At 48.6% G+C, this 24,125-nt stretch overlaps 1 protein-coding gene across 2 annotated transcripts in view; it reads left to right on the top strand.

The window, feature by feature from the left end:
* LOC149372036 (cell adhesion molecule Dscam1-like) overlaps positions 1-22,879 on the top strand; it is a 197,521-nt gene extending 174,642 nt beyond the window's left edge. The window contains exons 13-28 of one of the 2 annotated variants that reach the window (XM_089566395.1): positions 1,673-1,846; positions 2,608-2,758; positions 5,521-5,669; positions 6,267-6,398; positions 7,101-7,259; positions 10,723-10,793; positions 12,583-12,835; positions 14,678-14,782; positions 16,246-16,437; positions 16,939-17,232; positions 19,400-19,579; positions 20,857-21,003; positions 21,808-21,856; positions 22,008-22,092; positions 22,169-22,247; positions 22,820-22,879. In XM_089566395.1, coding sequence (XP_089422521.1) covers positions 1,673-1,846; positions 2,608-2,758; positions 5,521-5,669; positions 6,267-6,398; positions 7,101-7,259; positions 10,723-10,793; positions 12,583-12,835; positions 14,678-14,782; positions 16,246-16,437; positions 16,939-17,232; positions 19,400-19,579; positions 20,857-21,003; positions 21,808-21,856; positions 22,008-22,086 — 2,135 coding nt within the window. In that variant the 3' untranslated portion in view covers positions 22,087-22,092; positions 22,169-22,247; positions 22,820-22,879. The remainder of the gene's footprint in view (positions 1-1,672; positions 1,847-2,607; positions 2,759-5,520; positions 5,670-6,266; positions 6,399-7,100; positions 7,260-10,722; positions 10,794-12,582; positions 12,836-14,677; positions 14,783-16,245; positions 16,438-16,938; positions 17,233-19,399; positions 19,580-20,856; positions 21,004-21,807; positions 21,857-22,007; positions 22,093-22,168; positions 22,248-22,819) is intronic. The other variant, XM_089566396.1, reaches the window with a different exon arrangement.
* The last annotated feature ends 1,246 nt before the right edge of the window (positions 22,880-24,125 follow it).

Genomic DNA, 24,125 nt, shown 5'->3' on the forward strand with positions numbered 1-24,125 from the left:
AACGCGCCATGCTGATTGGTCAGGATGGACTGGCGCCACCCATTACAAAACTGCGAAGGGCATCAGTGATTGGCCCGCATGGCGTTGTTCCAAGTTGCTATGGCAGTGCGCCACGCCAAATGATCCGAACACAATGACGTCACACACCTTATGCCACAGAAGAAGAGAAATGGTAAAAAGCAAATGATGTTACGTACATTCACCGCCACAAACAGCAGTCACTGAATCTCGCGTTACACAGCGGTTAACGACCTCCGAGATTTTTTTTGTGCCCTTTGAAACATGCGCTGAGGCGGCCAATCAAGTGAAATACGTTTGGCCCCATATTCCTCCTTCCTGCTCTGTGTGCCACATGTGAAACGCACGTTATTCTGTATGTATGTGCCCCAAGCGAATAGAAGCAGGATCCCTGTGAGACAGCGCATCTTCAGTAATATGCGGCCGACATCTCTCAACCGCCGCTACCTTATGTCATCCATGATAAGCTCATGTTCATGCAGCACAAAAATCACGGTCAAAAACCAGAGACATGCGCGACACAAGCGCTGACTAACAGATTACTTTTTATTCAAAAAGAAATGAAATACATAGGCTTGAAATAATCACAAAAATAGAGATAAACCTACTGCGCTCGCAGAGAGAAGGCACTGTTGTTTCCTTTCACAAGCCGCAAAAAACTCATACAAGATCAAGCCCTTCTGCTACTTCCTTGAACCTAAGAACTTATCAAGAACAAATGCCTCCTTTTCTTGAAAGCTAACCGAAGCTATCGCGACGCAGATGTCGGTACCTTTTTTTTAGTCGAGTATGCTTCGGGCATACAAAAAAAAACATACCTGGACTGCAAAACGTGCCAAAAAAGATATCTCGATCTTGGCGTGCCTTCTTTGTAGGAAACACTACGCCGTACCCACTTTCCATTTAATTTTCAGCTTCCACCTACGCTACCGTCCGCCCCCCCCCCCCCCCTCCTCGCCAGCCCTCACAATATGCTAATAAAGCAGCGCACCATTAGCTTTAAAAACAATGCGAGCAGGAAAGCGTTACCGCCAAAAAAAAAGAACATTGTAATATTCCCTGCGGGGAAGACGTACACGCAGGGCCTGTGATTGATTAATCGACTGATTTAAAACACCTTTATTGGCACATATTCTTCTTAGAGCATGTGGGCGGGCCCCTGGTCCGGCTGTCCACTGGTTATCGCTGCCACGCTGGCCCTCCCCACCAGGCAGTGCATGTGGTCAGGGTCAATGTCAGGGGGCGCACTAAGTTCTTCACATTAGCAATGCACTTCAGGCGTGACGAAATGTGCAAAATGAACATTCAGTACTCATCCGTAGCATAACTATTATTTTTCCGGAAACGGATGGTTAAGAATTTTATAGGTGTGCCCTAAATATCATGCTTCTAAGCCTTCAAATCTTTATTGTTATGTATGCGCGAAGCTGCATCAAAGCAATGTATTATTTTTGGCCCATTTGGATAATAATACTTCTTGCTTTGCCATTGTCATGTTTAAAGTTGATTTCTGCAATTCGTATTTACCCTGTATTTACAGCTAATCGTTTTATTGGGGCTGTATTTGAAACCTTACCGAAATGTGGCGCTTCCCTTACCGTGCTCTGTGCTGCAGTGAAATCCCGACATCACCGGTGTCTCTCTCTCTGCGCAGGCTGGGAGTCCGGCCCGTACCGCGCCCTGGTGAGCAGCTCTCGCGTCCACGTGCTGGTCAACGGGTCGCTGAGTGTCCGCAGCGTGGAGGCTGCCGACGCGGGCCTCTACCTGTGCGAGGCCTCCAACGGCGTCGGCGCGGAGCTCTCCAAGGTGGTGCGCCTCACCGTCCGCAGTGAGTGGCGGACTGCAATCCCTAGGCTCTGTTCTAGTGCTGCCTCCATCCAACAGTCGTCGACCCTGCATGTTCTGCTCTTCCTTCTGGCGATATTACAGCCGCTCGAGAAGTCAAGTCACAGTTGAACCGATTATTTAATCGAATTGTATGATAATAGAAGCATTAAATTTGCGGATACCTGCTTTCAAGACGTCACGTTTTGAGCCGAATCACTTGTATTTGCTTTTGTTTTACTAACCCTGAAATGCGCGCATGCACAGTTTGTGTGGCATGTCAGCTAACCGTAATGTTCGCCAGAATGCCGATATTCTAAATCTTTCTTTTGTGCATAAAAACTTTCCTGGCATATGTGATTCGCGTGTATTTGTGTGTGTGTACCATAACCAAGCAAATTTCTGTTGATGGACAGTATAGACACTAATTTTTTATTACCATTGCCTCTTTGGCCACTGTCCTTACAGAGCGCGTGTGTACTGAGAATTTGAAGGCCATCAATCTGCAAGACTACTTCACTTCTTAAGAAAAAAAAAGTTGCAGACAAGCACCTGATTTCGCGTCTCCACTTTCGATTATATCCAAAGTCGACTGGCGGATCCAGCTACTGTCAGATTCTAAACACCATGGTATGGTATTGCGCGCGGGGTTCTTAAACACACACATTCTTTTTAAGTCATTTTCAGAGGCCATCGAAACCGTTTAAGAGTGACGTGCCAGCATTTTGTTCCTCTTTTGTTCAACCCTTCGACGCCGACGCGCAGGTAGCCCCCGCCTCTCGCCGAAGGAGTCCACGAACTCGGCCAAACGGGGCAGCACGGTGCACCTTCAGTGCGAACCCGAGGCCGGGGACACGCCCATGCGCCTCTGGTGGCTCAAGGAGGGCGTGCCCGTCGCTGCTTTGGGCGACCACAGGTACGTCGACGATTGCAAGCCCCTCTGATGGCTCGCTGCTGAACCCTGTACGGTCAAGCTGACAAAAGGCGCTTATGAACCCTACCGTATCCATTACGACTGATAAAGAATCATTGACATAACACCTAATATGAGTTTTGATTGCAAGAAATAGGAAAATGAAAAGTGTGCTGGCCGCACCTTAACTTCGTAAACCAAAGGGTGGCACCCGACCAAAAAACTATTGTGACGAAATGAAAGGCGCGGCAATTGTCTCACTTCTCGGTGAACCCATCTCGCCCTCAGGGAAAGGAGGTAGATGGAATGAAAGAAGAAAGAGAGTAAGAGGTGCTGTAGTGCAGGACTGCGGAATAATTTCGACCCCCTGGGAAATCTTTAGCGTGCACTGACAGCGCGCAGCACACGGGTGCCTTTTTGCACCTCGCCTCCATTGAAACGCGTCCTCCGCGGCCTGGTTCGAAGCAGGTTATTCCGGCTCAGTAGCCGAGTGCCCTGACCGCAAAGCTACCGCGACGGGTGCACTGACGTCGCACAGATACGAGCCAACTCCTCTGCAAAAGTGAAGAGGGAGCACAAGGTCTTCTCTCAGAAGCGCGCACTGCCGTGTCCAGTGGCAAGCACACCCAAAAAGTAGTAATGCCGACCGTCGATCACCTCGCACCGCAAGGCAGGCGAATTGCATTACAAGAACACTTAGTTAATTAGGGTCGCTGGTTAGCGTCCCCAATTAATATGAACGATGACGTGTAATGAAGCGATATGTGATGTCAACAAGCGTGTCGATGTCTGCAAAAAGGTGCGCCAGAAAACCCTCAAGTGACCGCAGGGATCCTTTAACGATATCGCGTCATACTCTTTTTTTTTTTTTTCGAAAACACCTCAAACCTAAAAACCAGGAAAGTTCTATCATTATTCTTACGCGTATAATCAATAATATAAAGCGCAGATCCTTCATCATATGCTAAGCTGTTCATTGCTGGGATTTTTTGATTCCCTATGAAATGTCAACGGATATTGGCGTTCCATTTGCTTCAATAGTTTAATAGTAAGGTGAAAGTTCTGTATGCAGACTGGTATACCATGCCGACAGAGTTTTGTACAAGAAGCATTCAATTGTTGCCAAACAAGTAAGAATTAAGCAATCTGGTTAGTCTTACAGGCTAGCTTCAGATAAAAAAAAAGGTATTTTGACGACTGTGATTCGGTCTGTGTGCTTGGTATATGTCACGGAATCACTGAAATCGAAAGCCGATATGAATCATGGTGTGATTCACTTGAAACTATAATATTTTCAAAAACTTCCCCACTGCACTCCTACGGAAAGACTTCTTAAACTGGGGATCTACAACACCACCACGGAACTATGCGAGGCACATTTATTTGCGCAATTAAGGAGGCTTGCAACCTCACTCCCGGGGAGGAAGATGCTGAGCAACCTAGGATTACATGATAGAATTATGGAAAGAAACGCGCAGGCAAAATTACCGACTGAAGTGAGAAAATTACTCACTATTAAATCAATTCCAAAAAACATGCACCATGCTTTTCATGAAGGCAGGAGGAGAGCCAGAGCAAAGGCCCTTGAAGCCAAGCTCGAAGGCTCGGAATACACAGCCTATGTAGACGCGGCGGAATACGAAGGAGGCGACTCCTTTGTGGTCGTGGCCGTGAACGACTCGGGTGAAACATTAACGGTCGGTTCGGTCAAAACAAAGAACTCAGGGACAGCGGAGGAGGCGGCTATCGTCATGGCAATGGCCAGCACCAAAGCAGTCACCATAATTAGCGACTCCAAGGTGGCTATCAACAATTTCGCGCGGGGTATGATCTCCCAGGAGGCAGAACGAATCTTAAGACATCAAGACTGGGACCAAAGAGAGGTGGAGCTAATGTGGGTGCCGGCACACTCGGGGAACAGGGGAAACGAGTTGGCTCACAGTATAGCTCGAGGTTATGTCAGCCGAGCAGTGAGCCGGGTTGAGTCCCCAAATTTCACGAGAGATGCATTCATATCATTTCACGAATACACCAATCAGTTTAAACTGGAAAGGAGGATCTATTCGCCACCAGACAAAAAGCTCGGCAAAAGCCAGGAGGTAACATGGCGTCGGCTCCAGACTCGAGCCTTCTTTAGCCCGTCGAAACTAGCACACATGTATCCAGCACAATACGACGCTACTTGCCCTTGTCGTGTTGCCCTTGTCGCGTGTTGTTTTGTATTTTAATGTGAAGTGTTTGTTACTCGTATATTATTTGTGTTGTTTGGCAGAAATTTTGTTGCCTACCTGCAGGCCTTCTTTTTTTTCGTTGTTTGTTGTTGACAAAGCACTGTTCAATTGTATCCCCACTCCTTCCTTGGCCACCAAAAGGCGGCTGGCAGTATTGAATAAATAAATAAATAAATAAATAAATAAATACTTGCAAACAATGCGGCGAGATAGCCAGATATGACCACATTTTATGGAGCTGCAAAAAGGCGCCGCCACCGGCGGACCTACTACCAGTCCCTTCTCTAGAGCGGTGGGAGGCTATACTGGCCAGCTCAGACCCGTTGACGCAAGTCCGGGGCACTGGGTAGGCTCACAAGGTCGCCAAGAGCCATGGGCTCGAAGCCACCTAGTATAATGCCCACTAGGGCTCACTGCTGGCAATAAACATTTTCCAATCCAATCAAATCCCGTATTCGACGTGTTACCGCCAGAAGAATGGTAGAAGTTGATGCATCCTCCGCTCTCCTGACCGCTGTGTCCCTTCTGTTCCAGGTATTCCCAGGTAGAGCACGCTGACTCCAAGCGACCTAGGTCTACACTGACCATCACGAACATCCAGAAGTCTGACGACGCACTGTTCACATGTCACGCCTCCAACGACTTCGGGGAGGACACCACTAACGTGCAGTTGGTTGTGCAAGGTACGGCCCTCCCATTGCTCGCACTGTTCTTAAGGGCGTCAAATTATTCCCTCAGAATCACGCTTAGTGAACCAAACGCGCAGCGCAGTTGCTCGTTCAAGGACAGCGAATGGCTAGTTTCATAGTAAACGTGTGTGGAGCGAAATGGTCCTGACAGCTCAGAAGATAACGATCTAGACACGGATGTAAGGGGAGGTAAAATTTTGAAAGAATAGGGTAATATTACATCGACCGGTACACAAAGAGCTGCCTTCACTCTTGAGTGTCCATGTGACGCGCAGTCCCGATCCCCAGGTGGTCGAAATGTTTCCGGAGCCCCCCACTATGGCACCTCTCCCTCTCTTTCTCTCTGTCTTTCTTTCTCTCTCTTTTATTTCACTCCCAGCTTCCTCCCTTCCCTCACGACCCGGTTGAGGTGTCCACCAATAAGTGAGATAGTTACTTCCCTGCCATTTACTTTCCTCAAAAAACCACTGATGTAATCCGGACACTCCCCATCGTGCACCTATCCTTATAAACGACCAGCATAGTTGTCTTTTGCACCTCATCTGCGTGTCGCATGCAGTTTTCTTAATCGCTTCCCTTCCTACCTACCAGATGTCCCCGGCGTTCCGGAGAGTCTCCAAGTGAGCGAGGCGTCCAGCAGATACGTGCGGCTGACGTGGACGGAGCCCTTCAGCGGGAACCTCCCCATAACGCAATACCTGCTGCGATGGACCAACAAGGACGGTGTGTTTTCGTTACGTGATCATGTAGCACGGCTGCCGTTCTATGAAGTTGGGAAATTATCCCACTTCTTAATCCTTAGTGGCTGCCTATTTCTGCTGGACGCGTGTTTTACACGACCGTTGACACACGTTGAGTTTAGCGCGTTTCAAAGATAAATGCGACCTCGCGATGTAAGGGCGCGAATGAACCAGCCGTCTTCACGAATGCACGGGGTTAATATCGTCCAGCCAAAAATGCAAGACTCTGTAAATTGCTATGGCGCGTGCGAGGTCGTCCTCTCGTAAACATGTCGTCGATCCGGTGCCCATGCTGCCTGTTCCCAGCGGTCTGAAACGCGGAAATGGAGCTTCTGTCATCCCGTGCAATCTGTTTTGTACAGTCGTCCACAGACTCGTCTAAAGCGCTCTAACTCCGCGCCGTCCTCGCTCCGCAGCGCGCACAGCGACGTCCAGCATCAGCGCCCGGTTCGAGATAGCGCATCTTTGAAAATCGTGCATCATACATGCGCTATCTCGAACCAGGCGCTGCCGCTAGACGTCGCTCTGCGCGCTGTGGAGCGAGGGCGGCGCGGAGTTAGAGCGCTCTAGATGAGTCTGTGGACGACTGTACACCTTGTGCATGTACATCCTTTGCTATGCAACCTCGAATGCTCCAGAACACTGCTGATAGCCAAATATACTCTCACCATCCCTCGTATCCAAGGCACGTGGGAGGACAGCGTGTCGGTGGCCGGCACGGAGACCAAGGTGACGGTGCGGGGCCTGGAGCCGTCCACATCTTACCTGTTCACACTGCGAGCCGAGAACACGCTCGGACCCGGTGGATACACGCCGCCGCTAGAGGTGCATACCGACGATGAACGTGAGTGGCGCAGCCGGTTGTTGTCGCTTTCATCGGCCTCAGCTGAAGGCTGCACGTACACCCACGATGGCCGATTAGCCGGGGTTTTGTGAAAAGCGTAAAACGCCAAGAGGGAATACTTACTTGGAGATGTTTGCTAGCTATGTGGGGTTTAGCGTCCTGAACCTGCATGTGGGTTATGACTTAGCCGTAGTAGAGGGCTTCGGATTAAATTCGAACCCCCTGCCCTGACCAATGGTGCAAGCGCGCCTCTTTCTGGATTTTCGGGTGTCGCATTTGACGCTTCCACAACACTCTTAACCCACGTGACATCTGGTGGAGCCGCTGGGTATGGCATTGATGGTCTGGACGACGCCTACAAGGTGCGACTTGAGCCCAGGGTGAATTCTCGAGGTAGACGCACCAGACCATTACGGGAGTGGCCGATTGCAAAGCCTGTCTTGAGTATTCGGACCGCTCCCTGATCCCACAACGACAAGATCTTTTTGGACCTTGGTCCAAGACCCTTTTGCCGAGCATTTTACTCCAGATACGCCGAACACGAAGGCGAGAGAAAGCTTGTATCCTTTGGAAAATCGGTGGGTACCCAGCTTCACTGGGCATCGAACTCCGAACCTCCCGTCTACTAGGCGGATGTTCAGATCACTAGTTCACCACTAAGTCGCATCACATCGGTGTCTTTCGACTCCATCGAAATGCGGCTGTCACGGCCAGGATTAGGTTGCGTGACGTTGGGACAGCAACCGAGCGTCATAGCCACAGAGCCACTGCAGAAAGCACTTGAAGATACTGAGACCATAATTGTAGGAATGGGGAAAAAAGGCAATATTCAAGTAACGCTTATGCAAATTTTAAAGGATGTGGCAAGAAATACGATTTACTTTTGAAACAAGCGTTTCTAGTCGGAATGCTCTTAGCCTGATGCCACTGAGCTCTGCTTTTGAGGAAATTAAAAACGAAGTAACAGTCTCTCCTCTCGGCGTACACCTCAACCGCGTCGGACGGGAAAGGAGGAAGGACAAAGCGAAAAAAAGAGAGAAATAGGTGCAGTAGTGAACGGTTCTGGAATAATATCGCCCACCTCAGATTGCTGACAAACTACCCCAATTGCCGCTTTGCATCATCAGGGGTTATGTAACGTGCACTGACATCGCATAAAACACGGCGTCTTACGGATTCTTCGTAGCCGTTAAGAATCGACGATGTGTGAGCGGAATGTAAGATGACCAAAAAAAAATGGCTGAGGCTTAACTTGGTTAAGCCTGGAGAATGCGAAGCATCATCGTGTCGCGTAATTTGGAGGCGCACAACCACAGCGACGGCGCGAGGTGGGCCCCCGTTTCTCCACTGTCGTGACGTCATCGTGTCACGTGGTGTGACGTCATGTATCACGTGATTTGGAGGCGCACAACCACAGCGACGGCGCGAGGTGGGCCCCCGTTTCTCCACTGTCGTGACGTCATCGTGTCACGTGGTGTGACGTCATGTATCACGTGATTTGGAGGCGCACAACCACAGCGACGGCGCGAGGTGGGCCCCCGTTTCTCCACTGTCGTGACGTCATCGTGTCACGTGGTGTGACGTCATGTATCACGTGATTTGGAGGCGCACAACCACAGCGACGGCGCGAGGTGGGACCCCGTTTCTCTACTGTCGTGACGTCATCGTGTCACGTGGTTTGACGTCATGTATCACGTGATTTGGAGGCGCATAACCACGGTGAAGGGCTGAAGTGGTAGCTAAAGTAGTATGCTTCGCATAAAAAGCGAGTTGGTTGCGACGCTAGAGCAGGAACAACAGCAGGAGAGGGGAAACGCAGTGAATCTCGCCTCAGTGGGAAGATTTGTAGAATACGCCGCAGTGCAGCATGAGCTGTCAGACGAGCGTGTGAGCGCCTGCTGAAAGCGAGGACCGACACGGAAGCGTGCGCAGTGCTGTGTGAGTGATAGTGCACTGAAGAGTACCACCAAAGCGTGGGCTCGTCGAAAAGCATTACCGTTAGCGGAAAGGCAGACAGGAAGTAGCTAAACCTTGGTGGCAGGTTGCGCGTACAGAACACAAGTGCACGCTCATTGTGAAACCTGACGCCACCGCTGAGAGAAGAATTAGTGACTGCGTCGCGCCTGTCACAGCTAACAAAGACGCCAGTAAGCAGCTCATATGCGCACGTGAGTGTCGGATGGAGCTGTTCGCGGTGAAAAGGGACTTTTCTGCCTTACAAAAGCCGAGACGCCGCTTTCACGCTGCGCGAATCTAGGTTGATTTTATTTATTCCTCTTTTGATAGTTCAAATTTCCATGGTTGCGCATATATTTCAGCTTAATTTTCACGGCAACATAGTCACATATGAGACCTGCGTTGCACAGCACGGCAAAACGGCTCTGTCATGAGGCAATCTCCTGAAGCACCTGCTCACAGTCTTTAGAGAGGAAACTTAGCTCTCTCGCTCATGAACACGGACCGGGACATCGGTTGTTTAAATAACTTTTTTCTCTCTCTCAGTCTCTTAGCGAGCAATGAATGCTTAGAATGAACGAAAGCCATCGACATTTTTTTTTATGAAAGATTTACTTATGGCTTTTTTCTTCGCGTATCAAAAATAAAAAATACAATTCACCCTACACTTATAATCCGTACCTACTAATACGGTCCCTATCACATTTACTTTCATTAACAGACTAAAGAAACCGCAATCAGAAACTTCGCGGAGAATGAGCCCGCATTCTCACTGTACATATTGTGTGGTAGGCCTTACAGAAGGTGGCAGGCAAATTACAATTAAATAGTGAGGGTGAGTAAAAGGTCAATACTACATGAAAAACACGTTTATGTACTACAGACAGACTACGTCGACCCCTTCTGTTCGAAACTAAAATAGCTGAACGTCTGTTCCACTATGGCACTGGGTTAAATCGAGCAGAATAGTCAGCGCTCTTATGCACTTAGCAGGTTCATGATCTCTTCCACCATCGCGTATTCTCCTAGAGACAGTGCGTGCTCTAACCGCTTCAGACGCAAATTTCTCTAAATCAGGTGAGATAAATATTTACATATCAGTATCTACTGATGGTGCTAAGAGTTTTCTGCCTTCTTTCAGCAGTTTGGCGGTGGTATGTGATGTATATAACGAAGTTGTTTCCGATGTCGCAAGCGTGCCCAGTAATGTGCAGCGGATTAGTTCGTTAACTTGAAATCAACGAAAGTAAGGCTCCAGTTTCAACTGGCACACACAGTTCAAAGTCCTCATGAAACGGAAACTGCTTCGTTCTAAGTCACATAAACGGTGCTATTTTGGCGTACGCACCAAATAAAAAGGGTGGAAAACAGAGTCGTTTTACTTTCCGCAAGAAATTTCGCGAGATGTCCATAGTTAAGGCACAGTTGCCTGAAGGTGGTATTACTGTCTATATACAATAATACAGATAAATTATGATGTTCTTACTGATTTTTTAAAACTTTGCAGCTCCTCGGAATGCGCCAACGAATGTTCACCTCTCTCCGATCGATTCGAGAAGTGTATCGATAAAATTCGAGGTAAGTTCATATTTCCGTACGTTTATAACACATAACTGCGCCAGATTGTTCAACGGACTGCAATTAAGACAGATAAAATCCAGAGCAAATATTCCTTCCAGCACTAAGGTTAAGAGCGAAAAGCGCTGTGAATGAGGGATAAACCATGGCCAAAACATGGTGCATCCCATTGAGCTAATTTCTCAGTCAGCGCCACATCTGTACTACGCCCTCTGTCATGGAACACCATTTGTGATCCATCGTGAAGCAAGTCACAGTATGCACCTACAGTAATTCCAGTTCTGCACTGTAAACTCAATTTTACCACGCATCAACGGTGATTGCATGACAGATGCAGCAAACACTTGGAACTACAGTCCCCTTTTTCATTCTCACTGGACGTTATTCAATATTTTTGGTACACTGTGAGAATAATAGCTCCCATACTTTTAAATTGGTCTTTCTGGCCACTCCCCTGCCTTTTTGTAGTTAGTTGTTACAAAGTGCAGTTTGCAACAACTTTCCGACTTGCTAAAAGCCGCCGCGGTGGCTCAGCGGTTATGGTGCTCGGCTGCTGACCCAAAAGACGCGGGTTCGATCCCGGCCGCGGCGGCTAGAATTTATTTGGAGGAGAAATTCTAGAGGCCCGTGTACTGTGCGATGTCAGTGCACGTTAAAGAACCCCAGGTGGTCGAAATTTCCGGAGCCCTCCACTACGGCGTCTCTCATAGCCTTAGTCGCTTTGGGACGTTAAACCCCATAAACCAAACCAAACCGACTTGCTAAAATCTAGCATAGCTTCGAGTAGCGGAGAAGATGGTGTATGGAGGACCCGTTAGGATTGGCTTATAGGGGTTTAACGTCCCAAAGCGACTCAGGCTATGAGGAACGCCGTAGTGAAGGGCTCCGGAAATTTCGACCACCTGGGGTTCTTTAGCGTCCACTGGCATCGCACAGTACACGGACCTCTAGAATTCCGCCTTCATCGAAATTCAGCCGCTGCGGCCGGGATCGAACCCGCATCTTTCGGACCAGCAGCCGAACGCCGTAACCACTGAGCCACCGCGGCGGGGAGGAGGACTCGTTAGGATACATATATGCGAAAGAATGTAAAGACTTATTAAACCGGATAAAGCATATCTTGGCTTCAAAGACTGCGAACCTGTGTAGGATAACTCCGGCATTACAATTTATTACGAATATTTTCTCTCAAATAAAATAAGGCCGCAGGTGTGCCCTCTAATTCGAAGCGCTGGTTGCGGCTACAGCCCTCAAAGCCGCCGTGCACTTTCTCGCTCTGTTCATTTTTGTGGCCTTCTCGCCCCACCAAGTGTGGATGTGTTAGCTGAATCTCTGACACAAGCAAAATTTGACAGGAGCCCGTGCTCTTCCCAGCTTTTATTAAGCACAGAGTGTTTCAAGCAGTACTCAAGCAGCTCAAGCAGTCTCTACTCAAAGTGACTAATTCAAAAAGAATGCGATTCTTAACAAAATTTAGTCAGTGCGTTCTCTGGTCCACCTCTGCCAGCTTTAAACAACCAGGTTTTACATAAATTAATGCAGGTCTGGGATAAATTCGATCCAAAGCGTTTGTCTCGTTCAGGTACTTTAGACCAAGAGCGGTGACCTGCCTGAAAAATTTTTCAGTTACTTTTTGAGGTTGTTTATTTTTTAGCTCTTAGCGCATTCTTCTTGACAGTCTCGAGAAACAAGTCCCCGCAACGGCTAGCCAGCTAGCCAGATTCACTGAAAGTATGCGTACAGGAAGACTAGAAGTGATCTGTTTATCCACACCGACCTGTACGACCAGGACCCGTCGTCCCTTCCCGGTTCCCCGGGGAGCGGCGCTTCCAGCGTCGGCTTCGGCCGCGTGGACGGCTACTACGTGGCGTACCGGCGCGAGGGTTCGCCCGAGCCCCTGCGCTACCAGACACTGCACGAGCGCGAGGGCGTCCTCACGGGCCTGGACAGGGACACCCGCTACGAGGTGCTGGTGCAGGCCTACAACGCCAAGGGGCCCGGACCCCCTTCCAGGACGCATTCTGTGCGCACCCTGGCTGCCGGTGAGTGGAGGCTGCAAACAGCACGGGATAAGGAAAGAAGAGGAGGAAGTGTTATGCGTCGATAGCGGATCTTATACAAAGAAACGCAAGGGTGACAAGTTCGTCCCAGCACTGGTCAGCGTAACGCTAAGCTGAGTCACAGACAGCGCAGAGCTGACAGAAGAGCGCGGTTCTAATGGAGGTTCGCTCCTGTGTAATATCCGGCAGGTGAGGCAGATCACCACATCGTAGGCGCGACCAGGCAGAGAGCCGCCAACTAGCTCTAGCAGTTTAATGATTTAGTTTTTATGGTTTAACGGAGGATGCGCTGCAGATGTCGGCCTTTCAACGCGATAGCATTCGAAGCCCATGGGGCCAGAATTCATCGTCGGTCATGAAATTCGTCCATTGGATGGATGCAAGTGTCGTCATCATACCGGAGCATTCCCATTGTATGGATGTGAGTGACTTTACCAGACCAGGAGTGACATTCCGCAAATCTTTACTAGCAAGAAGTGATATAATGTAGCTTACAAGGGCCAGGGTTCGGGCTAGTGGGTAGTCAACACGAGGATCCATAGCGCACAAACCTGCTGAGAAGCCTGCTTACCTCACCGTAACTTCTTAAAACAAGGCAAGCGCAACTGCCGCAGGCAGAACGGCTCGCGTTTTGTGCACGTCATGAAGCAACATAACTTTTTTTTTTATTTTAGGAATGTCATATGAAGGCTAACCCCGGTGTTGCACACCAGCCTGACAACATATCTGTTTTAAGAACCTTACACATACATGCAATGCTCTTAAATTTTAGTGCGGGCCAATGCCAGCGTCACGTTCTGTCTGTTTCCATCTCGTCTGTGCCCATGTTTCATTGTGCACTTCGTATTGTGCCCTTTGTATCCTGTTGACTGCGGCGGTAGCAAACATCCAGAGGTTAAAGTCAGGGGGCTTTCGGGAGGTCCCAGACCCCGTCCAGTATAGTCAGGAATCTAGACCCCCCGTGCTAGAATGTAGGGGCTGCATAAATCCGAAGCAGGCAACCATCTTTTATTCTTCCTGTGTCAGTGGTGAACGGAACATTTCTTCTCTATCCTTTCAAAATTTTTTCGTTGATTTTTAGCAAGGATCATTAACATGTTTTCGAAAACCCGAGACGGAAAAAATAAAAAATCAAAAGCACTGCACAATGACTGGAGGAAAAGGGGAAAACCTTGCCCTCACCCCACGAGTCAGTCCACAGCTCGCCACACAGCTCAAAGGCCATACGACAACCACAACGAGCCCACTGCCAGAGCATGGAGATTGTTTCAGGTCTGTGTCATAAACTGAGCAAACAGCGACCCCAAAAAACAATTTCACCCCATGTATAAAGTGATGCTTGCCCCGTCCAGTATAGTCAGGAATCTAGACCCCCCATGCTAGAATGTAGGCCTTTCAGCCGCTTTCTCTCTCTCCCTCTTTATTTCCCTCGCTGCCTGTGCCAAATCACTAGAAACCCCTTCGATGGAGCCAGACTTTAAGCACTGCAAACTTCCATTTCCTCCTCTGTAGTCTGGTGGCAACCTATGTTCCCCAGTTGTTATATCCAAACCACCCAGGTGCACAGAGTGGCGCTGCAGAGCGCTGGCATCTCCAACCACGATATCAGACAAGCCTCTTCACTGCACTTCGCACATTTCCTCGTTGATCTCAGCATGTACAACACCTACCGGAGGAAATGTCTGCACGCGCTCACGCGCGGACGGGGGCTGCGTCGGCCTGTGTTCGGCTTCTTGTTCAATGTTGCAGCGCTGGCGGCGGCTTAGTGCAGCTGCCGGCACCGCAATTCCGAGGCGTTGCTGATTGCGGTCCTCAATGTTGCAGACCCGCCTCCGCCGCCCACGTACCGTGTGGTCGGCACCTCGGCCCGGACCATCTCGCTGGCGTGGGAGAGGCCGGTCATCCCTCTCGATGATCCCCCCATCAGGAGTAAGCCCGCACTCTGCATTATTGACGGTGCGGGCAGTTCGGGCGCTGGAACGACGCACCGACGAGCCGCTTGGAGAGGCCTAAGACACTCTCCGAACACTGGCGAGTGCTTAAAGGTGCCGGCTGGCGCTAAGCCGTCCGACCACAGCATTAGTCAGAGCAGGGACATTACGTTAGAGGCCTCGTGCGCCAATCGCGAACGGGATTATCGTGCATGTGTGCGCACGTGTTGCGGGCAGGGGGGAGAACGATTAGCGCCCGCTGTTGACGTCGGTGTGCACTGTAACTATTACTGACTATCCAGGATGGTAAAGATGCATCGAAAGCGGCATCGTTTGAAAAGGCGCAGCTGGGAGAGCTGCGACATTGTAATCTTAGCGACTCAAAAACGAAGAGACTCTAGGAATGCTAAATATTGTAAGGATTCAATTCCGAGGCTTTTGTTTCAGACATTTAAAATATAAGCATTAGCAATGCAGTTATACCAAAATCAGAGGATATGGAACCTACACGGGACCTCCACGTGTTGCTTTCATTTGTAAATAAATGCGCAAGGGTGATTTCCGACAGGTCACTAAGGTAAAAAGAACTAGCATCATTGAAAATGAAAGGCTCTATTCAGCGCAGCACCTGCAGTCTGTCAACTTTTCCTGCAAATACTAACTAACCATTTCTAAACACCTTCCTAAGTTTCATTTACTACCGTTTAGTTAGCTAATGCTAAATACCATCTACTACTGCTATTTTTAATAAGTTTACTTTAGTGTACCATTACTAAAGTAAATACAAATAAATGTGAATATGAACACTGACAAGGGCCGCCGCGGTGGCTCAGTGGCTATGGTGCTCGGCTGCTGGCCCAAAAGACGCGGGTTCGATCCCGGCCGCGGCGGCTAGAATTTCTTTGGAGGAGAAATTCTAGAGGCCCGTGTGCTGTGCGATGTCAGTGCACGTTAAAGAACCCCAGGTGGTCGAAATTTCCGGAGCCCTTCACTACGGCGTCTCTCATAGCCTTAGTCGCTTTGGGACGTTAAACCCCACAAAACCAAACCAAACCAAACACTGACAAGGGTGCAAAGAAAGAGCTAACCAAGTACAAAATACTGCGTGAATCGCCCACATTTACAGGAGAAGATTAAGATAGCCAAGTTCTAGTATCTCGTCTTGCGGTTCTGCCTTTAGCAAAGCATACGCTCTCACTCGTGTGCACAGGGACATCTTGAGGTCTTCAGTGCTTTTCATTCTACGAAAAGTCGATACCTCGCCGCGGGCACCACAGTTGGGAAGCTGCTCCCTCTTTTGACGAAAGCACGCGAAAGTATCTGGAGTTCCGTGTAGGAAAATACTTCGAGCTCTTGTAAAATGCACAAGCTCGAGCATGTCCAGCGCACAACGTTATGAACAGTGCATTATCAGATGCTTGCTTTACATGTTTCTTTCGTACCTCCGATGCTTCATCGCAGCCTACTACGTGTCCTGGCGTGCGGAGGGCGACGAGCACCCGTGGCGCGAGCAGTCGGTGGGCGGCGATCGCACCAGCTTCGCCCTGTCGGGACTGGCGTGTGGAACCAGGCACCAACTGCGCATGCGCTCCGCCAGTGACGTCGGGCGAGGACCTGAAGGCAACGTGGTCACCGCCGCCACCGAGGGGAACCGTGAGTGCGGACCTTTGACCGATTGCACTAGGCTTCTAGCTAAAGTTCCCACTATCCCCTAACCATCAGCCTTCGTTCGAGCCCTATATTATTAAAAATTACGGACTCGCTCACCGTTAGTTGTAATTTTCACCAAGGAATAATGGCTGTATGATCAAGAAATTATTCAATGTACTCTACGTAACTGCTGAGAAGATAAACTTCTCGCGCCAGGACACATGAAATCTGAGTCACTGTCAGTTATGTACGATGCGTTTTATCGTTGAGCGCTACTCTTTTATGTTAGGAACTCCCTCTACTGACGTGTCAACTTGAGCGGCTCTTGAATGTCTTGGATTCACTAGGTTGGCGACGCGGCTTTTCTTTAGCAATATTTTCTATCCTCTGCTTCGCCCAAGGGATCAAGGGGCGTATTTCCTATTTTTCAATCTACGACGGTTAACTATTGCTTTCACGTGAGACAAGGGAATTTCAACGGCGTCTGTGCTCGCTGCGTGGCAGGCCCCGTGCTGCAGCAGCCCGACCGGCTGGTGGAGAGCAACTCGAGCGCCGCCTGGCTGCGCCCCGAGGCGTGGTGGCACGGCGGCTGTCCCATCGGCCACTTCACCGTCCACTACCGGCGCAGCGCCGAGGCCGACTGGACGCTGGCGTCCAGCCACCTGGCGCCCCACCAGGGCGAGCTGGTGCTCTCCGACCTTGAGCCGGGCTCCTGGTACGTGCTGCTCATGGTGGCCCACAACGACGCAGGGAGCACCACGGCGCAGCTAAACTTCGCCACGCTCACGCTGGACGGAGGTGCGTCGCTGACAGGGCTTCACCACTTGTTCATCGTTTATCTTTTCTGAGTCTTGAGCACAGCGTCATGGACACAATATCATAAATCTCATGGCGAGTTCTTCGTTCTCCCTCTGGCGTCACACATCCAGGTAAAGTGCCCACCCAAAAGCACCGCAGTTATTGAGCTGTTTTCGTTTATTTAGTCTTGATGAGGCATCTGTACATGTCTACCAGAACTGTGAACTTGTGGTATGAGATCACTGGATTGAATGTCGCGTGATCAAACTGACACATCATCAGGCGTAACGGTGGTTTCTCATAGCATAACCGTGGTTTCACATACGATGAAAGGACATGTCTTACGCTCCGAGCATTCATAGCATGGCCCTTTACTTGAGATCTGCTGTCTGAGGTTGAGCCACATATTCCGCAGTAAACCAATTCGACGTCACGAGTAATGCCCTGTTGACAACTTTAGTGAGAAAGCGTAAGAGAAAATACACATTATCATTGCTTCTGCGTTTCTGTACGGCGGACACACGGCATTCATGAAGGGAAAAATCCTCGTTTTTTAAGATGAAGTTCTTATTGGGGGGGGGGGGGGGGGGGGGCATCGGATGCCATTAATGCGATACATGCACGCACTGACAAACATTCACAAAAGTCAGGCCTTAATGGTTGACCAATGCGAGCAGATCTTAACACATGTCTCAATTAAGCGTTTTCCTCGAACCTAATGCGTTCTTCGTGTCCATCTAGCAGTTTTCGAGTCCTCAAGAAAACGTCCGGATTTTAGATACAGCCGTTGGTCCACAATGCAAAGAATCATGAATCGAGCAATTTCATAGGTGCCCAATAAGTTTCTGAAAAGCAAATCAAATGAGGTTCATTTTGAAAAGGTTCCACTGATCTTGATTAGTGTTATGCGACCGATAGCGAGCGACTACGGCGTTATCACGCTTTGAGTACAGTCGTCCGCTTACGGCATAGAAATGCTGCCGCATGAGCGTATGCCGAATGGTGAAACACGAAGTTTTGGTACTCCCCGAAAGAGGGCGTAGGATCTTTGCGGCAGTGCTAGAATTTATTCGGAAGAAACGAAGCTGGCGCAGAATGTCCAAATCAAGGACTCCAGCGATGTTCGTGTAGCCTGCAGAAGCAGTGTAGAAAACATTAAATTTCTTCTGATAGAGTGTAAAACTATGCGTCCAGATGTCAAGCAGGACATGGCCAGCCTTTCTGAAGCTCCGATCTTTAGGGTTACTAAAAGAAAATTAGCAGCAACAGATGACTAGAATACTGGTGGCGTAAAAGTAAAATGGAAAAATGGCACAAACCTTCATAAAAACACAAAAATATATCTTAGAACCACGAGGGTGGAAGGTCCGGCCAGTAGATGTTCGAATGTAATGTCGGGAGGGATAAAATGGCAAGAAGGAAAAATGGCCACACAGAACGAGCGCTGTGCTCGTATTTCACGCTGTTGGCCCTAAGCTATAAAGATGGGCTTTGACAGGGCATGTAATGCGAAAGCAAGATAACTGATGGTCATTAACTGTAACGGACTGGATTCTAAGAGAATGCAAGCGTAGCAGGGGGCGGCGGAAAGTAAGGTGGGCGGATGACATTACGAAGTTTGCGGGGAAAGGGTGGCCGCGGCTGGTACAGGACAGGGTTGATTGGAGAGATATGGGAGAGGCCTTTATCCTACAGCGGGCGTAGTAAGGCTTATGATGATGAAAATTCGACACGGACTCACGGAGAGACATAGACAAATGCTCCATGGGTTTCAGCTTAGAATTTAGGTAGAAAATTGCTTATAATGGCAAAAAATCTAAATACAAATGAATGTTTAAAAAGTGCGAAATATAAAACCGTCACTTCATGAGGCCACCGCTCCGATTCAAAGAGGATTACAATAAAATCCATCCATCCATCCATCCATCCACCCGTCCGTCCGTCCGTCCGTCCGTCCGTCCGTCCATCCATCCCGATGGACACGAGTCTCAGCCACTCTTGCGTCCGCACTACAGAGATTACCCAAGTGAACCAATGGGCCAACTTGGTCTTGGGTCGATCTTTAGGTAGATAACCTATCGTAGCAGAACTTCTTGGACTAAGTTTCTGCAGCGCTGTAGTGTGCCACGTCTAATTATACTAAATCTTCCTCCCCCTCATTTCGCAGACGTGCCTTCGCAGAAGCCTCATCTGTTGGACGCCAAGATGGCGTCCTTCTACCGGCACCTGACCGTGACGCTGCCCATCGGCAGCTCGGTGCTCGTGCTGGTCGTGGTGCTGGCCGTGCTGTGGTGTGTGCTGCGCCGCCACGCAGACGACACCACCGCTGCACACGGCACGCCACAGGGTCAGTGCTGCTGCCTGGATTCATGGCTCTAGGTTACTGCGATAGCTGTGTGAAAGGTTTTGTGCGAGATTTTTTTTTAAACGACTTCGGCGTAGTATGTCCCAAGTGAGAACTCCAGCCTTTTGGGGTTGGCCAATGAGAACAATATTAATGTCGTGGAAGCAAGCAGTTGCACAGGTGGACCCAGCATTGTGATTACGTGCCTGTTTGTTTCTATTCGGAAACCAGTTTGTTAGGCCCTCTCTTCCGCTGTTCACTGCGACCGCTTGGAGCCATGCCTCGTCGACGGTAGTGGGAAGAGTTCACACCTCCTCCTCCTCCTCCTCCTCCTAGACACTCCTCCTTTACTCATTCGAACTTCGATGAACCAAACAAAGACAGTATCTCGCTTAGTGGAACTTAAGAAACAGGTTGAAACGGAAGTGGGCGTTACTTAACATCTAGCGATCACGTCAATAGAGCGGCTGGAAAACGCAGTGAAGGGCTCCAGATTGGTTTCGACTATCTGCGGTTGTCTAACGTGCACCGAAATATCGGTGTGCGGAAGTGTTATTATTTCGTCGCCCTTGAAATACGGCCTCTGCGGCAGCGATCAAACCTGAGAACTCCTGCTCCACAGCCAGACACAAGTTGTCCCCTTCGATACGGACCACGGCGCAAGCATTTCGTTGGATCGTTCGAGCTTCTACTAAACAGCAAGAAATAAACACATCTTGCGCGTATGCCAGTGACTGGTCACTTATTTCAGTTACGCTTTATAGTAGTCCACTCTTTATATCCACCTTTATATCCTTTATGTCTACTCTTTATAGTAGTCCACTTTGCAGTAGCCCACCAGTAGTCCATATACAAAGTAGTCCACCCGTCACTAGAAGAGCCTGACATAAAACTATGGAGTCTGTCTGAGAGCTGCAAACGCTTTGCAAGGTGCCATAGAGACACCTGGGGACTCGAAGGCAAACACAACACCCACAGTTTACTCGGTGGTCACAGTGTTGTCACTGGAATGTCTTGTCACGCCTTATGGAAAAACTAGCCTAACATGTAAATTAAGCAAAGCTGAGGTGTGTAAAGATATATTTGACGTCGCCTTCTGAGCTTAATTTTATTGTGATGACATTTTATTGTTACTGTCTTTTCATAGAGTGTGAGGCAGTGGCAGGCAAGACTTTTCGATTGAAAGCGTGACTAACAATGAGTGGTTTATCCTCTCCCATTGTTGAGCAGCAACCCTCGACGTAACGACTAGTCTTTTTCTCTCTTTCTGCGCACTGCAGGCAGCCTGTCCGGCGAGCGTTACAAGAGCGAGGTGCTGGGCTCCGCGGAGCCCACGTACTGCGGCGGTGGCGGCTCGTCGCGGGGATCGTCGGCGTACGCCGTACCGCACAGGGTCTACGACGTGCCTTACGCCCACAAGAGGACAGGTACGGGGATGCAGCGCTGTATACCATGCGCTTCGGAGCGTTTCTTAATATTCATCGCTCCATGTGCAGATTATTATCGCAAAAATCTTTATCATGTTTTCTACACAAAATAATAATAAATCTAGCTGCGGCCCCGCTGAAGCCGTCCGAAGCAGCTTTTTCAACAGCTCGTTATTCTGCACTCTCATCAGATAAAAACAGCAGAGAAGTCTAATTAATTCATTAAGTACCGACGATGACTGCTACGAGTGACTACAAGGCCCCATTAGGCCCAATATTTGAGGATTCGTGCATTCCTGGACGCATCATTGCACTTCCTTGTGCGGGTGGTACGACAGTCTGAAGGACTATAGCTGAGAGAGTATTTCTCAGCAGTCAGCAAAGTAACTAGTCTTTTTTAATACCACTCTGGCAGTGCCTGCATTATTCGAGCCTATATTCATGTCTTTGAAACTTCCTGTCAGAATGGCCTTTTCACCCCATTGACAGCAAACCCTATTGTGTCAATATAGCCGCGGGCTTGGGCTAACGTGGTTGAAGAACACAACTGTGATTACTGGTCGGCGCACACGAATTCGGTGTTAATATCAGTAAAACCGCTTTAACAACAGCCGCTCACGATTCTCGCTGTGCACTCACTCTCGCAGTTCACGTCTGATTACTCCCCTTCGAATAATAATAACATTGATCATATCTAATGGAGCCACAACTAGCGAAAAGTCTCTCTGTGATCACGCCTGAATGAAAAAAGAAAAGGTCTGACATTGGCTTGTTTTGTGCTTTCTGGTTTTTCTCTTTCTTTAGCCGAACACATAGCCATACAGTCTAGGAAGTCGCAGACTGCCACGGGACTGTAAGTGATCGTTGCATTTTTCATTTTTATCCAGTAAAGCCCGCAAATTAAATAAGTCATTGCACACATTCAAAATCTCCAAACCAGTTCTGCTACAAAAAATAGGGCGAAAATAAAAATAAAACCTAATTCTTCCTGGTTTCCGTTCCAGAAGCCGAGATGGATCCGAGCTTTTCTACGTTTCGAGCAAATGTAAAGTATTCGACGAAGACGACATGCACAGGTTATGACGTGCGGTAAGTTGGAAAGCCTCTGCTGATACACTTTCGTGTGAAAAAGGACCCTCTCACAATAATGCGTACTGCATTACAGGCTAACGCCTTCCGCTCCTCTCAAAGACAGGAAAGAAGCAGTTCTGCTGAAGGATAATCAACGCAAGCCTCTTGATTTTGTAGGTATTGTGGTTCACATAATTGTGAAGCGCAACATTCTCACTCTACTTTGTGTATCTTGCTGTGTGCATGTTTCGTTTTGCTTTTTTACGTGTTATTATTACCTTCTTGACGTTTCCGCGGCTGAGGCTGCACAAGTCGTTCAGCTCTGTACTTGTACCGACATGACCACATAGTGTCTCACAATTTTTCAACCAGACGTACATTTTTCATGCAGGAATTTGAAAAATAGCAGGCGTTATTGCATCAAAATATACTCGTCGCATTTTCTATGTTTATGAGTTCGAACACGAAGACGTACTTATATCTCCTTTTGTAATCTATTCACGTCAATTTATAATTTTAAAGCGGTCTATTTAGAGCGGTGGTTTTTGAAGTACTACCTTAATGGGGCAGAAGACTAGCAGAAAAAAAAATGCAGTAAATACTAAATTAAACACAGTAAGCAGTAAAAATGGCAGGAAACGTCGTCAGTTAAAAATTGCAGGATGAATGAGCACACAAAGCAGGAATCTATTGCCTTTTCTCCGAGCCACTACAGAATTAAAATTACTTATTTTTCTTTCTCCAGGTAAATAGGATCTGGAACCAAGAATGCACAACTACCACCTCCACACTGCGTCGTCTAGCCTTTCTTATGTGCTTGAGAGCGTTAAGTTCGACGACTAGCGCATCAGTTTTCTACCAAGTTGCGTCTTGTCAGTCCGGCTCACTGATCAGTCCAGCTTAGGAGATTCGAGAATATGACCGCTGCTACTAACTGTAACGTTTCACTTAATCCATGGCATTAAATTGTGCTTTCTAGAAGCGAATACCACGAGGCGGGCAAGCAGCCATCTTAAGTTTTGATAAGGAAACTTTATCCGGCAACCACCAACTGCACAATCAGCGTCGACCAAGACTTCATCAATATTTTTTTAGCTGGCCAAAGCTTACCTTCAAAATGCTGTCATTTCAAAGCCTAACAACAGAACCACAGATCCACTACACTTAGTTGGGTATCGGCGAGAGCGGCTAACATAAAATAACTTCAGCATTCTGCAGCGGCTCGTTAATGCTGCCGTTGCAGGATTTCATCGTGCGTTAAACTACGCCTCCAGGCTCGTATTTATGTTAGCATAAAGTCAGACGGGACTACTCTCTAAATTCGCTGTGAAACCGGTTCATTCTTGCACATACCACGTTACGTTTCGAACGATTTGCAGTCTTCATCTAGCTCCCTACAGATGCTATCAAAATCGAACCCGAAGGCTGTTTCCGCTCCTCTATGCCAACTGCCTCTTCTCCAACCCCACTCGAAGTCCTCTCCGGTTCCTTTTCACCCTCATAGAACATGCAGCCACCCCAGGAAGACAGTCGAGCTCGCTCCATCTGTATCTCCACCGGGATCGACATTCTGCGTAAGATTTAACTTTCTTATTTTACATTGTTCTGTGGGGTCATGCGTCGAAACCTTTACCATGGTCATTTGCGGGAAAGGCAGGGGGTGTTCCAACTATACCATAAGAGACGCCAGTGCCCAAGAAGGGGTGACGGGCTGCTTGAATGATAGCGTGCACATTTGTAAATACAAGAACGAGAACTTTTCTTTAATAAATTATTTTACAAGAACGTGGTGCAGATGAGCATTTCTTATCGTGCTACCCGCATCGAAGCAGCGCAGTGGATCCACGATGCAGCTTCAAAAAGAGACGACAAAAGACACATCAAATTTTACAACTGAACACTACATGTTTCTTCGTGCACAAGGTTTTACTATGGGGCGCTGCTTCAATTATGCAAACGCGCGGCCGCTTTGTTCGGATTTTTGCGAGAACCAACCTGAATGCTGATAGCATTGCGGGTTCAGCGTAAAACCACGAGTAATATGCTGCGGC

The sequence above is a fragment of the Amblyomma mixtum genome, chromosome 1 (genome assembly GCF_055824585.1).
Source record: "Amblyomma mixtum isolate Tamu chromosome 1, ASM5582458v1, whole genome shotgun sequence".
In the NCBI taxonomy this organism is placed as follows: Eukaryota; Metazoa; Arthropoda; class Arachnida; order Ixodida; family Ixodidae; genus Amblyomma; species Amblyomma mixtum.